Source organism: Sciurus vulgaris, assembly GCF_902686455.1.
Source record: "Sciurus vulgaris genome assembly, chromosome: 18".
Taxonomy (NCBI): domain Eukaryota; kingdom Metazoa; phylum Chordata; class Mammalia; order Rodentia; family Sciuridae; genus Sciurus; species Sciurus vulgaris.
Window position 1 is genome coordinate 20723835 of NC_136479.1, and position 12877 is coordinate 20736711.

At 53.5% G+C, this 12877-nt stretch overlaps 1 protein-coding gene across 1 annotated transcript in view; it reads left to right on the top strand.

The window, feature by feature from the left end:
* Window positions 1-12877, top strand: part of KATNIP (katanin interacting protein) — a 162211-nt gene that overhangs the window by 78412 nt on the left and 70922 nt on the right. Inside the window, exons 8-9 of the mRNA XM_079121544.1 lie at window positions 7935-8196; window positions 12600-12731. Coding sequence (XP_078977670.1) covers window positions 7935-8196; window positions 12600-12731 — 394 coding nt within the window. The remainder of the gene's footprint in view (window positions 1-7934; window positions 8197-12599; window positions 12732-12877) is intronic.

The following is a 12877-nucleotide window of genomic DNA, read 5'->3' on the forward strand; positions in this document are numbered from 1 at the left end:
TCTGCATTCTGAAGTCACCTTCTCATCTGTCGGTTGTGTGCTCGTCCTTGGTACCTGCCTTTCAGGGTGTTATGTCCCCCAGTTGTCTGCCTGTCCTTGCCTTGGAGAATCCATAGCCTCTGCCTCTCCTATTTTATTTGGCACCCCCCTGAGAATGGGGCTACTGCATGCTTCTGGAAGCTGTGGGCCTCCGCTTCTCTACCAGGTGTGGGAGCCCCCAGCTGACCTGGGGCTTGGCTCTGCCTGCATGCCCACACGTGGCCCTGCTGTGGACAGACTCATTGCTGCCTCTTGCTCCATAGAGCTGGGGAGGGGCTACAGCCCTCCCAGCAGCCCCCATCAATGCCTAGGGCTTCCTCGCACTTGATCTTATACATATATGTTGTAGATGGGCACAATACCTTTATTTTATTGTGTGGTGCTGAGGATCGAACCCAGGGCCTCACGCTAGGCAAGTGCACTGCACTGGCCACAATCACCACCCTCCCACTTGATCTTGACTCTGAATTCAGCCACGTACACACACATCCTTCCATTAAAATTTTACTGCCGTGCCTTGGTCCGTATTTCCCTCTGCCTTTAGTCCCTCGTAAATGGGGCCTCTGCTCTCTCCAGAGCTGCTCGCTGCTGCTGTCAGGTGGCGCCATTCTTTGTGGCTTGGCTCCGTCCCACCATCCACACCTGGTTTCCTATCTCTCCGCCCTTCAGCCAGCCACCCGCTGGCTCAGCTGAAGAAACTAAGACCCTGGGATGCTGAGCTGTCGCCCAGGAGCTCACGGCCAGGCTGTGGCCCGATGCCTGTGCTTCCTGAGTCCCTGCTCCTTGTCTGTGTCAATCCACTCCCTAAGACACAGGCTAGTTTCTAATTCAGGGATGGACTTTAGGGCTATTTCGTAATTTATCTTTGAAGGTAAATTAGTTGGAAAAAATCTAATGTTGAATGGGTACTGAAGAAAGGCATCAAACCCTGGAAAGATTTGTAATATTTGAAGCACATGGATAACTCGAATTTTCTTAGCCATAGTTCTATGGAAATCGACGTAGAAGAATGTGATTTCAAACGTGTGGAGAGGCCCCTGACATTAGGACCCGGACCGCGTGCTGCATGCTTTGTCTCTGCAGCGCTGCGCCTGAGGTGCAGCACGCATTTCACTGGAACCCCTTCTGAAGCAGCGTTGTCGCCAGATTGTCAGTTCCAGGGGAATAGGAGCCCTCTGTTTCGTCTGTCCCCTTCTCTCTCACACCTAGCTTCATGCCGACTTACAGGGGATGGATTTTTTCAACAAAATAATGTTGAATAAATGAGAAGAAGAACAAATTAATCAACTCAGCCTTCAGTGCAGAATAAAAGGCCTTATGAGCCAGGCAGAGTAATAGAACGTGTAAAATGCCTCACACGAGGCAGCGGGATTGGAGGGCATTGCTGCAGCCGCAGGGCATGCCGGGCCAGAGCTACCGAGACCAGGCGCTGCCACACCAGAGACATCCTGGAGGTGGGGATGTTGGAGGTCAGTGTCCTCTACCCCCATACTGCTGCTTCCTCTTAGGACCGTTTTAAACTCTCCACTGTGACCTTGTGGTCTAAACACACAAGCTTCTGGTTGGCAGACTCAGTAGGATCTGAGAAATAAAGATGAATATGCTGTCTTTTTTTTTTTTTTTTTTTTGGGGGGGGGGTACTGGAGATTGAACCTAGCTTAACCACTGAGCCGCATCCCCAATTCATTTTCTGTATTCTATTTTGAGACAGGGTCTCACTTAGTTGCTGAGGCTGGCTCTGAACTCAGGATCCTCCTGCCTCAGCCTCCTGAGCTGCTGGGATTACAAGTGTGCGCCACCGTGCCCAGCCTATGCTGTCTTCTCGATTTAAAAAGTGTCCGTGAAAACCAGAACTCTGTTAAAGCAATCGGGGAACACTAGCTCATAACCGGGGAACACTAGCTCATAACCGTTCTCCTGTCCCGTTCAGTAACCTCGTCAGGTAGCCAGGGCACATTGGCCCACATTAGAAGTGGAGTCTGGAGAAATAAAGGAATTTAAAAATCAGTGAACAAGAAAACAAGACGAAACGGAGGAGGAGGAGGAAAAAGAGGAAGAAGTACTAGTACTGGGGTCTTGAAGCTCAGCAGCTCATCTGGGGACACAGGGTGGCTGGAACCAGGTCCAGGCCCAGAACTTAGATCAGGTCATCCCCCTTCCTGAGTATATATGGCTAGAGGTTTAAGGGCTTAATTAACACATATTTTAATATGCTTAGTGGCCTCGAGGCAGCTCTGTAACCAGCGTCCTCCCAGGCAGGCTTCGCCCGTTCCCGCCTTCCCGCAGACACCAGACTTCATTCCCTCTGGAGTCCCCCAGCTCCACGTTGCTTCCGGACAGAGAACATTGTGGTCACATGGTGAGAGCCTGGCCTTTGGAGTCCGTTGATCATCTAAACCCTGGCCCTGCCATTACTCCCTGCGACCTTGGGCTTGTCCTTCAGGGCTCTGATGCACTAGGACCTGTAGCAACAGCTCAGCACTCGTGGCCGCTCTGGTTTTACAGGCGCCATAGCTGCTGTTACTGTTCCTGCAACTCGTTGGCGGTCAGTGGTCACCCGCTTTGCCCCTCCCGTCACACAGCGGGAAGAGGAAGCTCAGGCGCATGCAGTCCTGACCCATGGACCCCCAGACTCGCGCTGCGTTTTAGTAGCAGTTGTTTCATCTTTGGGGTCCGTCTGCTCACCTCCTCCTGCCTCTATCAAGTGGGCGGCTTTGCACACAGAGCGCTGTCTGCTGTGCACCTGCACCCTGTGCAACTGGCCTGGAGTGGCCTCCTGCAGCGGGCTTTCTGTCAGGGGCTTGAACTTAACATTTTAAACACTGAACCCTGAAATTGACTCTAACTAGGTTTTAAAGCAAAGCTATAAACTCAGTTTGCACAGAGAGATTTCTGGGTGATGACTTCCGAGCATGGGGGATCCCATAGCGTGGCACCCCTTGGAAGGCCGGGCACATTGGCCTTCAAGGGGACCAAGCCCAGGCCCTCCTCTTTGCAGATGGACGGGTTCTGATGGAGTGCTGCCCCTTTGCTCCTCTCCCCTTTGCCCTCTGAGCGGATGGTTTTGGTCACGTGAGCACCACCAGGGCCTGCTTCCCGAGGCTTGCTCACCTCGCCTGCCGGAGCAAACGGGTTCATTTCCTTTAAGTGAGAGCACACAGAATCCAGGCTTTGTTTTTATGTATATTTTGTAAATACATTTATGATCTTCAAATTTGCATTAATTGAATAGGAGAAAAAGAAACTAAATTGAAAAGGAGAAATTATTGGAATTAAAATTCATCAAGAGTTTTTTTTTTTTTTTTTTCGGTACCAGGGACTAAGCCCAGGGGGTATCACCACCGATCCACATCCCCAGGCCTGTTTGTGTTGAAGCAGCGTTTTCTTAAATCGCTTAGGGCCTCGCTAAGTTGCTGAGACTGGCCTTGAATCTGTGATCCTCCTGCCTCAGCCTCCTGAGCCTCTGAGATACAGGCGTGCCCCTCTGCACACAATGAAATATTATTTCTTAAGATATTCCTAGGTTTGATAAATTATGAAATAACATGAAGAGGTTGGATTTGCCTATTATTTCTCCTCACAGGGGCTCCGCCTGCCCCCCACTACCGTCCACTCCATAAGGGCAGAGGTCATTCCATCTCTCTCCCTGCTGTCACCAACTGTTAGCCCAACAAGCCTAGCGCACACATGCGCAGGCAGACACTGGCAAAGGGCGGTGCCGCTCTGTCCCCGCCTTGGTTGGACCATGACAGTGCAGGAGCGTCAGGAGCGTCAGAGTACAGAATAATCTAGAACGAGCAAGAACCAGTGGCGGGGGCAGCAGCTACAGGTCTGCCGCTTAATTGCTGTGCCAAGTTGGACCAACTCAAAGGCTGGTGGTCCTCAAATTTTGGGGACCCCAAAACTCAAGTCATTAAAGTGTGGAGTTGCGGCACTGTAAAGGCAGGGAAGTGACCAGAGGAAGGCTGCTCATCTGACCGTGGACCCCAGGTCCTGGTGCCCCATCGAGTCCTTCCTGGAAATGGCACGGTTACTGTGCACTCTGCTGAGACGTTTTGGGGGATGATTCTGGCTCCTGAGACCCAGATTTCCTGGGCGGTGACAGCAGTCTCCCATGGACTCTCTGCTGGCTGGCACCCGTCGTATCATGTTTGTTCAGTGACCAGGCAATGCTGGGGTGCAGAGAGGGCTTGCCCACTCTTGTCTCCCGGGCTTGCCCCTTCCATGCGGAGCATGAGCCGAGCCGCGTGAGTGGGGGTCGACCCCAGAGCAGGAGCCAGCAGCCTGTCCTGTTTTAGCAAGTTCATGCCATTGCAAGGCTGCACCTGTCCTGTGGGGTTATTGCGAGGATCAGAGGAGAGGGCGTTGGGGACGTTTTGTGGCCCACAGGCCATTGTTCTGCCGCGAGACTCACTAGCACTGAAGCTGCTGTTCCGCAGCAGACCCGTGGGCCTCCTACTTCCTGCTCGCCACAGGCAGGCTTCAGAGTCGTGCGCATGCGCTCAGCCGGGTTCCCCAGAGGCTGCCTAGACCACCTCCGCACGTTCAGCTGGAAGACCTCGCGGTTCTCTCTCAGGCCAGTGGTGAATGTGTGCGTGCGTTTGTAAAGGGCTTCTCGGCTCCGCACGTGTGACCTGGTGACCAGGCCATTCTTAGTTGCAGGGGCTGTCCTGCACATTCTAGAATGTCTACCAGCACCCCAGCTTCCACCTACCAGAGGCCGATAGCACTTCCTCCCCGAGTTGTGGTTAGAACGCCTCCAGTCATTTCCCCCGTGCCCTGTGGGACGCTCACACCGTCCCGGGTCACCACATCGCTCTCAGCACAGTGGTGTGAGGCAGGGATCTGCTGACCCATTTTTTCTTTTTTTAAAGAATGCTTTTATTTTATTTTATTATTTTTTTATGTGGTGTCAAGGATCAAACCCAGTGCCTCATGCTTGCTAGGCAAGTGTTCTGACACTGAGCCCCAACCCCAGCCCCTGTTAACCCATTTTGATGTATATCAAAATGTGGCTCAGAGGAGTTTAGTAACTTGCTAAGGGTCATATCTCTGATGTTACCTCCACTCCTGCTTGTGACCACCATCCAGTGATTGACATAATTTACTCGTTCAGCACATATTTATAAAGCACCTTCTGTGTGTCAAGCAATATTCTAGCTGCTCAATAAATATCACTGATACTTGGTTTGTGGTAGTGGGGTAGGAGAGAGAAAGCTGTAAAAGATAAGACAATTGTGTTAGTTTCCTACTGATGCTGTAACAACTTACCATAAAATTAGTGGCTTATCTTATAGTTCTGGAAGTCCCAAATCAAAATTAGTTTCGCTGGTCTAAAATCAGGGTGCTGCAGGCCTGTGTTCCTTCCACAGGCTCTAGAAGAGAATCCATTTTCTGCTGGGCATGGTGACACACACCTGTAATACCAGTGGCTTGGGAAGCTGAGGCAGGAGGATTGCAAATTGGAGGCCAGCCTCAGAAACTTAGCAAGGCTCTAAGCAACTTAGTGAGACCCAACCAAAATGAGCAGGGTATGTGACTAAGTGGTAAAGTGCCTCTGAATTCAATCCTCAGTAAAAAAAAAAAAAAAAAAAAAAAAAAAAAGAGAGAGAGAGAGAGAGAGAGAGACTCCATTTCCTTCCCTTTTCTGACTTCTAGAGGCCACCTGCTATGTATGGTTCCTTCTTTCTTCTTCAGACCAGCACTGTGGCATCTTCCCCCTTCTCTGACCTCTGCTTCCATCCTTAGATCTGCTGTTTCTAATGCTGCTCTTCCCATTTGCCTTATGGAATGACCCTTGTCATGCCCGCAGGCTCACCTGTGTAATCCGGGATAATCCCTCATCTCAGTTTTTTTAAATCTCTTTTGCAGAGACCCTTTGCCATGTAAGGTAACATATTCACAGGTCCCAGGGATTCGGATGTGGACATCTTTGGGGGTCATTTATTTAGTCTACCACAGTCCAGTTTGTGGCTTACAAAGATTCATGTTAATCCCACATGTAAAACCCATTTATCCCATCCTAAAGTTCCCCAAAGTCTCAGCCAGTTATAGTACCAACTCAAGTCCAAAATGTCGTCAAGTCTTATTAGCTCAAAACTCCCAATTTTATCTAACTCGGTTAAATTGGAAATGAGTGAAGCTGAGTGGACTCCGTCTTGGATCAAATTCCTCTCCATCTGTGGGCCTGTGGCCCTGGAAAACACGTTCTCTGCTCTCAGAGTGATGGGCCACACTTGGAATGACAGTCATACGTGCTCCCATCGAAAGGGGATGAGGGGTTGGACGTCCCCAGAAACCACGTGAGACTCCTGCGCCCCAGGAGGCAAGAGGCGCCTCTGCAGATCTCTGCTGGACAGCCCGTGTTTTCTGCTGGGATGTCTAAGGGAATCCACGAGTCACGTGTCTGATCTCAGGGAGCCCTCTGCTCACTCCAGCAGCCTGAGCCTCGCATCCCTCGGGGTTCCAGCAGAAGGCCAGCCAGCCACACCCTCGCTTCCCTCCCCAGATCTCCTGCTCTTGGCATCTTCTGCCCTCTGGCTGAGACTGTCCCTCAGCCCTGGTTCCTTTTGACCTAACAGCCGTTCTCTTGGTCTGTGTCCTCTTGCGTTTACTCTAAACAACAAAAAGAAAGCAGACCACATCTTCAGCACTTCACTTGGGAACCCCCTGAGCTAACTGTCCAAGTTCGTCAAGTACCAGTTCTGCCTGCCCCGTAAACCTCGGACACAGGTCAGCTAAGATGCTGCCATCGCATAACCAGGTCCCTCTCCTCCAGTTTCCAATACACGTACCTCATTTCCAGAGTTCTCAACAGCAGCACGTTTAAGGTCCGTGTTTCCATCGTCTGTCCGCTTAGGTATTTTCTCCCAGGTGATAAAAGATGCCTGAACCGTGTTCCCCCTTCCCTCAGCCTCACTTGTACCCAGGTACCCAGGGTTAGGCTGTGACATCTTTGGGGAGCCGTTATTCAGTCTACCACAGCCACTAGGTTTATCAGCCAATCATCAAACCTTCATTTTGCCTGCTTCTCATTTTCTCAGGACTGCGTTGGAGGCTGGGAGGACCCCCGGGTGGCGGAACCAGGTTGACCCAATAGACTGGTTTGGCCAGCAGGTCTAGCATATCCTTTTTGGTCCCAGCATGAAATGTCAAAGTGCCCTCTTCCCTTTCAGAAGTGTCTGGGTCTGGCTGATAGGTTTTCCGGTCACGCTAAATATAGAATTTAATGTTCAGCCTACTGTCTCATGGAGACAAAAGAAACGTGTAAAAATTATCAGGCCGTCGTAGTTAAGTGCTACAGTGTAGATCTTAATGCTTGCCCTACCTAACGGAGACAACAGAAGCGTGGAGGAACGACCCGCCGTGGTAGTTAAGTGCTCAGCGCGAGGACATCTGGCGCTGCTAACCCTGGGGCAGCGTGCGGGAAGGTGCTCTCTGCCACACGTCCTTGTGGCTGGGCTCTCCGGGTTGTCTGGAGGCCCTTGGGATTTCACATTCAACATGATTTTCCGTTCAGCATCTGGATGGCCTGATTAGACATGCTAATCCCCAGGCCCCATCCCAGACCCACTGAATCAGAAAACCTGGGGGTTCGGCCCCACGATCTGTTTTAAGAAGCCAGAATCCGCATCCTCTCTCCTACCCACCCCCATTTTAGTGGCATCTCAGGAATACACACACCGCAGTGACCACTGTAGATACTGCTCCGTCCAGAACGTGGCTCGCCCCCTGCCCTTAGCGTCTCCTCGTCAGAGCGGGGACAGCACAGGTGTTGAGATGTTATCAGCTGTTCGTTCGGTGGGGACAGTTCTTGGGATGGAACGATCTGGTTTTCAAAGGAGTTTTCTCCAAGTGCTGTATCTCGCTTTCCATCTCTCCTCGGCTTTTGGCAGGAACTGAGGAAAAGCCTGGAAGCCAGTGTGAATCGACAGAGGCAGACGGACAGTTCCAGCGACGAGTACGATTCTGTGGAGGAAGACGTGCCCTCCGAGCCCGAGCCCGGGGACCAGGCGCCCGGGGGAAGCCCCAGAGACAACCCCGCTCCTTGCAGAGGGCGCTCAGTCCAGAAGGACGTGTCCGAGGACCAGGAGGCAGGACGGCCTGCCCAGGGCCCAGACACCCTCGTGGTGCTGGAATTTAACCCGGCTTCCAAAAGTGAGCTCTGTTTTATGTGGCATTTCTCTGCTTTTGATATCTCTGGACCTAATCGTAGGACTTGAACTTGCGCAGCACTTTATTTATTTTTTGTAAATTGTTTTAGCTGTAGATGAACACATTACCTTTATTTTATTTTATTTATTTTTATGTGGTGCTGAGGATCGAACCCCGTGCCTTACACGTGCTAGGCGGGCGCTCTGCCACTGAGCCTCGACCCCAGCCCCAGGTGGCACTTTGAGTTCAGCTTTGAGTAGAAAGTCTCGCAGGCCGGGGGGGGGGGTCTGTCCATCAGGGCTCTGTTGTTTGCAAGAGGCAAAGGCTGGTGAAGGTGTCAGATGATCCGGGAGTTCCAGGTGATAGATGCTGGCAGATAGTTGTGGGGTCTGTCCCGCACGTTGGAGGAAGTTTAACAGCATCTAACTAACGCAGGGTGGCTTTTGCAAAAGGGGCTGTTCGTGGGCCCAGGGAGCTGAAAATCGAGAGTATAGGACGCAGATCTATTTCCTCTCCCCTCCCCTCTCATTTGCTCTCATTCGCATTGTCCCAGGCCATCCTTAGCAGGCTCTCCAAAGTACAAAGGCACACCTGTGCCTTCCTGTGAGATGCTGGCTATGCAATTCCTCAGAAAAGTGAATTTTTCTTTCCTAAAAGCCCTAGCAAAAGTCCCAGATCTAGCTAGATGCACTGGCGCATGTCTGTGATCCCAGCTGCTGGGGAGGCTGAGGCAGGAGGATCTCGAGTTCAAAGCCAGCCTCAGCAACTCAGTGAGACCCTGTCTAAAAAAATACAAAAAAGGGCTGGGGCTGTGGCTGGTGGTTAAGCACCCCTGGGTTCAATCCGCATACAAAAAAAAAGTCCCAGATCTGTCTCTCCAAACCACATTAGGGAACTCATCTTGGGTCAGGCGCCATCTCTAAACTAATCTCAGTGGCTCTGACGGGCCAGGTCTGGTCAAGAGGGTGCAGCCACCCCGCCCAGCGCTCTGGACCGTGGGCTTTGACTCGGGCTGCCGCGGCCTCCCCTCTGCCTGCTCCTCTTCCATTCCTAGTGCATCCTCAGAGCCACGTGCACCAGCTTGGAGAAGACCACCGTCCCTACAGTGTCAGGGAGGAGACGTGAGAGACTTTTTGAAGTCAGGCAGTCCCTTAGTGTGCTGGGGGGCCGCAGTTTGGTGGGTTTCGACAATGGAAGAGTGTAGTCTCATAGTTCTGGAAGCCAGAAGCCCAAGGTCGGGTCGGTGTCTTCCGAGTCCCTCTCCTTAGCTTGTAGAAGGTCGTCTTCTCTCCGAGTCTCTCCATGGGCTTCCCTCTGTGTGTGTCTGCATCCTCCTCTCTCTAAGGACAGATCTTGGATTTTCCCCGCACTAATGGCCTCATTTTAACTGAATTATCCCGTCTCTAAATGTGGTCACATTCGGGGTAAACTGGGGTTAGGACTTTAGTGTGAGAATTTGGGGGTCATGAATGAGCCCAGAGCAGGCAGTCTGGAAAAGCCACACCCATTGACTGATGTCCCCAGAGAGGACACTTGTCCATCAAACCTGCTCCCCCGTGCTCTCCCCTCCCCGCCTCGCCCAGCCACTCCCCACCAGCTTCCCGCCACCCCTCTCCTCCGCACCCAGCCCTCTCCTCCCTCCGGCTCTGCTCAGCCTCCTCTGCCAAGCCACCTGTGAGCTTCACCAGGCCTGGCTGGCCAGGCCCCTCTGTGCACCCAAACTGTCACCAGGGTGCTTTGTCTCACCAACCTGAGTTGTCTCTGTCCCCCAGCCTGTGATGCTCCACCAGGGCCCAGGCCCGTGCTGGCCTCCATCGCGGCACACACCTGGCCCCTGCCAGCGTGTGGGAGCGCACGGTCAAGGTCACAAAGGTGTGTGCTCACCTACCACAGCAGCAAGGGGCCAGCAACATTAGTGTGCTTCTGTGCCGGGAGCAGGGAGGGAGGGGACGGCTGAGAGGAGGTCCCCAAGTCCTGCCCTGGACATGGGGCCAGGGAGTGAAGGACCAGGCCACAGAGCAGTGGACGCAGGCAGTTTGAGAGTGTCTCGGGGACGGAGTGAAAGGAGGGAGCTGCGGTTCCTTGACATTCTAGGTCTGAGCCCTGGACTGTCGGGCCGTCCCCACGTTGGCTGTGGTGCCGACAGTGTCCCTGCACAGGGGCCGTGAGTGCACACAGGGGCTGCTGTCCCCGCTGCCACCCTCCTCTGTCCCCTTTCATCTGCAGCCTTTGGCTGGCTTTAGCCCTCGCACCCACAGAAGGAGCCGGCAGGAGGCCCGGGGCCTCTCGTAGGATCTCCTGAGACCCCAGCGTGGGCCTGGGTGTTCAGACTCATCCTAAGCATTTGCCTGAGAGCAGTCAGCAATGACCTAAGAAGGGCGCTGGTCCTGGCTGCCCATCGTTCGTTCATTCCCATCACACCCCCGTGCAGGGCAGGACTGGCCTGGCCCTCTCCTGTGGCACTCACACCCTAGCAGGGAGGACAGAAGATAGGCACGCAAACAAACAATAACACCTGCCAACGCTTACTGAGTTCCTGTTAGCATGAGCCAAACGATATTCTGAGAGTCTTACCTACAGTCCCTTCTTTAATCCCCACCTCAACCCCAAGGAAAATACTGTCATCATACTTGTTTCACAGGAGGGGAAACTGAGGCAGAGAGCAGTCAAGTAACTTGCCTGAGGTCACACAGTAAGAAGCAGAGCTGGAATCAAAATTCCAACAATCTGAGACTAGAGCCTGAGTTTTTAACTACTAGGCTAAACAAACAGACCAAATAAAGTCATAAAGCAAGAGTTGGCTTTGGGGAGCCAACTACTAACTCTTTATCTCACCTCCAATGATGGGAAACAAATGAGAGGTGAGTGTGGGACTCTGGAAGGCAGAGTGGTTTTTCTAGGACCTAGAAAGGGGAGGGCCAGGTTCAAGGGTCAAGTTAGGAAGTCAGGGAGGAGAGACCAAGACCCCTTGGTCTCAAAAGTCATGAAGATTATAAAAAGATGCTGGTGGGGGATGGGCTTGGGGCCACCACAGCTGGAGTGGTCAGAGACACTTCTCAGAGGAGATGGTATTGAAGCTGGGACAGATTGATGAGGTAGACCCAGCTCTCCTGGTACAGCACCCAGGAAGCACGGGGCTGGGGGACGCTGAGCTTGGTGTGCCCGAAGATAGGAGAGCTGAACAGAGGAGGCCTGTGGAGGTTCCAGGCTATGTTCCCTGAAGAACCGAGGGGTCTGGGGTTGAGTAACAAAGTCTCGGTGCTTTGGCTCAGGTGATGGCCCAGGTAGACCTACAGGCCACAGCTTCTGGATGTCCACCTTGTGGAGAGGAGGGAGCTGGTAGCCAGTGAGTACAGTGGCTAAGGGCTGGACCTGGAGCCAAGCAGGCCTGGTCAAATCCTGATTCCATTGCACAGCCCTGGGACCTGGTCCAGTGACCTGGACCTCAGAGTCCTGCCTATAACAGGGTGTATCAGTTTCCACCTGCTGCTGTAACAAGCCACCACAAACTCAGCGAATGCAAACAGCACAGTTTAGTATCCTACAGTGCTGCCGGTCCATAGTGTGACGTGGTCTCACTGGGGCAAGAGCGGGGCCTCCAGGGACCCCGTGTCCAGGCCTCTTCCAGCTCCCAGGCCACACAGCTCCTCAGCTCTGCAGGCCCTGTCTTCACAGCCAGGTGCCAACCTCGCACCACCTGGGCTGCTTCCAGTAGCGCCCATGCCCCTCCCACTTCCCTCTCACGTGTGTGTGCGCGCGCGTGTGTGTGCGTGCGTGTGTGTGTGTGTGTGTGTGCACATGTGCAGCTGATTTGGCGATGCACCCGTGAGGTGGAATGTACTGCTCTAACCGTTGTCACGGTCCACTCAGGGTCATTAGGCTTCAGCGTCCGTCACCGTCCACCTCCAGTGTTTCCCACATCCCAAGCTGAAACCTTGTCCCTCACCTGCCTCCTGACTGGCCAGCCCCCTGCCCACGCCCGCTCTCATCCCTTCCGCTGCCTCCCCTCCAGCTGTGACCCTGGAGGGCAGCAGACGTGAATCCCTCTGAGGTGGCCTTGGCCACACCCCAGCTCCACCCCCACCCCCAAATGCAAGGCCGGGCTCCACTCAACAAAGGTAAGATCCGAGGGGACAGTGCACACTCCGGTCAACGCAGGGGCCTGTCTCGAAATAAAATAAAAGGGCTGGGGATGGAGCTCAGCAGCCATTCACTGCTCACATATGAAAGATAGAAAGATAAAGAGAGAAAAGTCAGAATTTGGAGCCTGCGCGTCCAGCGCTCTTCACTGATTACCAGGTGTGCAGGGCGCAGGGCGCAGCGAGGGCTCCCTCGTCCTCCCGCACCAACAGAGCGCCAGGGCGGGATCTCCAGGAGGCACGGGGTCTGACTGTCTCCTCCCGCAGGTCACCAGAGGGAGAGGAACCTGTCTGCCAAGCGGAAGGACAACGCCGAGGTCTTCATTCCCAGCAAACCGGACCTGATCGTGAACCCCCCGCCGCCCGCAGCATTCCAGGACCCCGAGAGGGCCTGCTCCAGTAAGAGCTGGGGCCCAAGTGGGAGCGGCTGGGGCTGGCACGCTCAGTGGGGTGCCACAGGGGAGACCTGGCTCCCTCACCCTCCCTGCCAGGGCGGAGCTGACCTGGCAGTTGGGTTTTCCAGAGAAACTCCCCAGAGTCGGAGA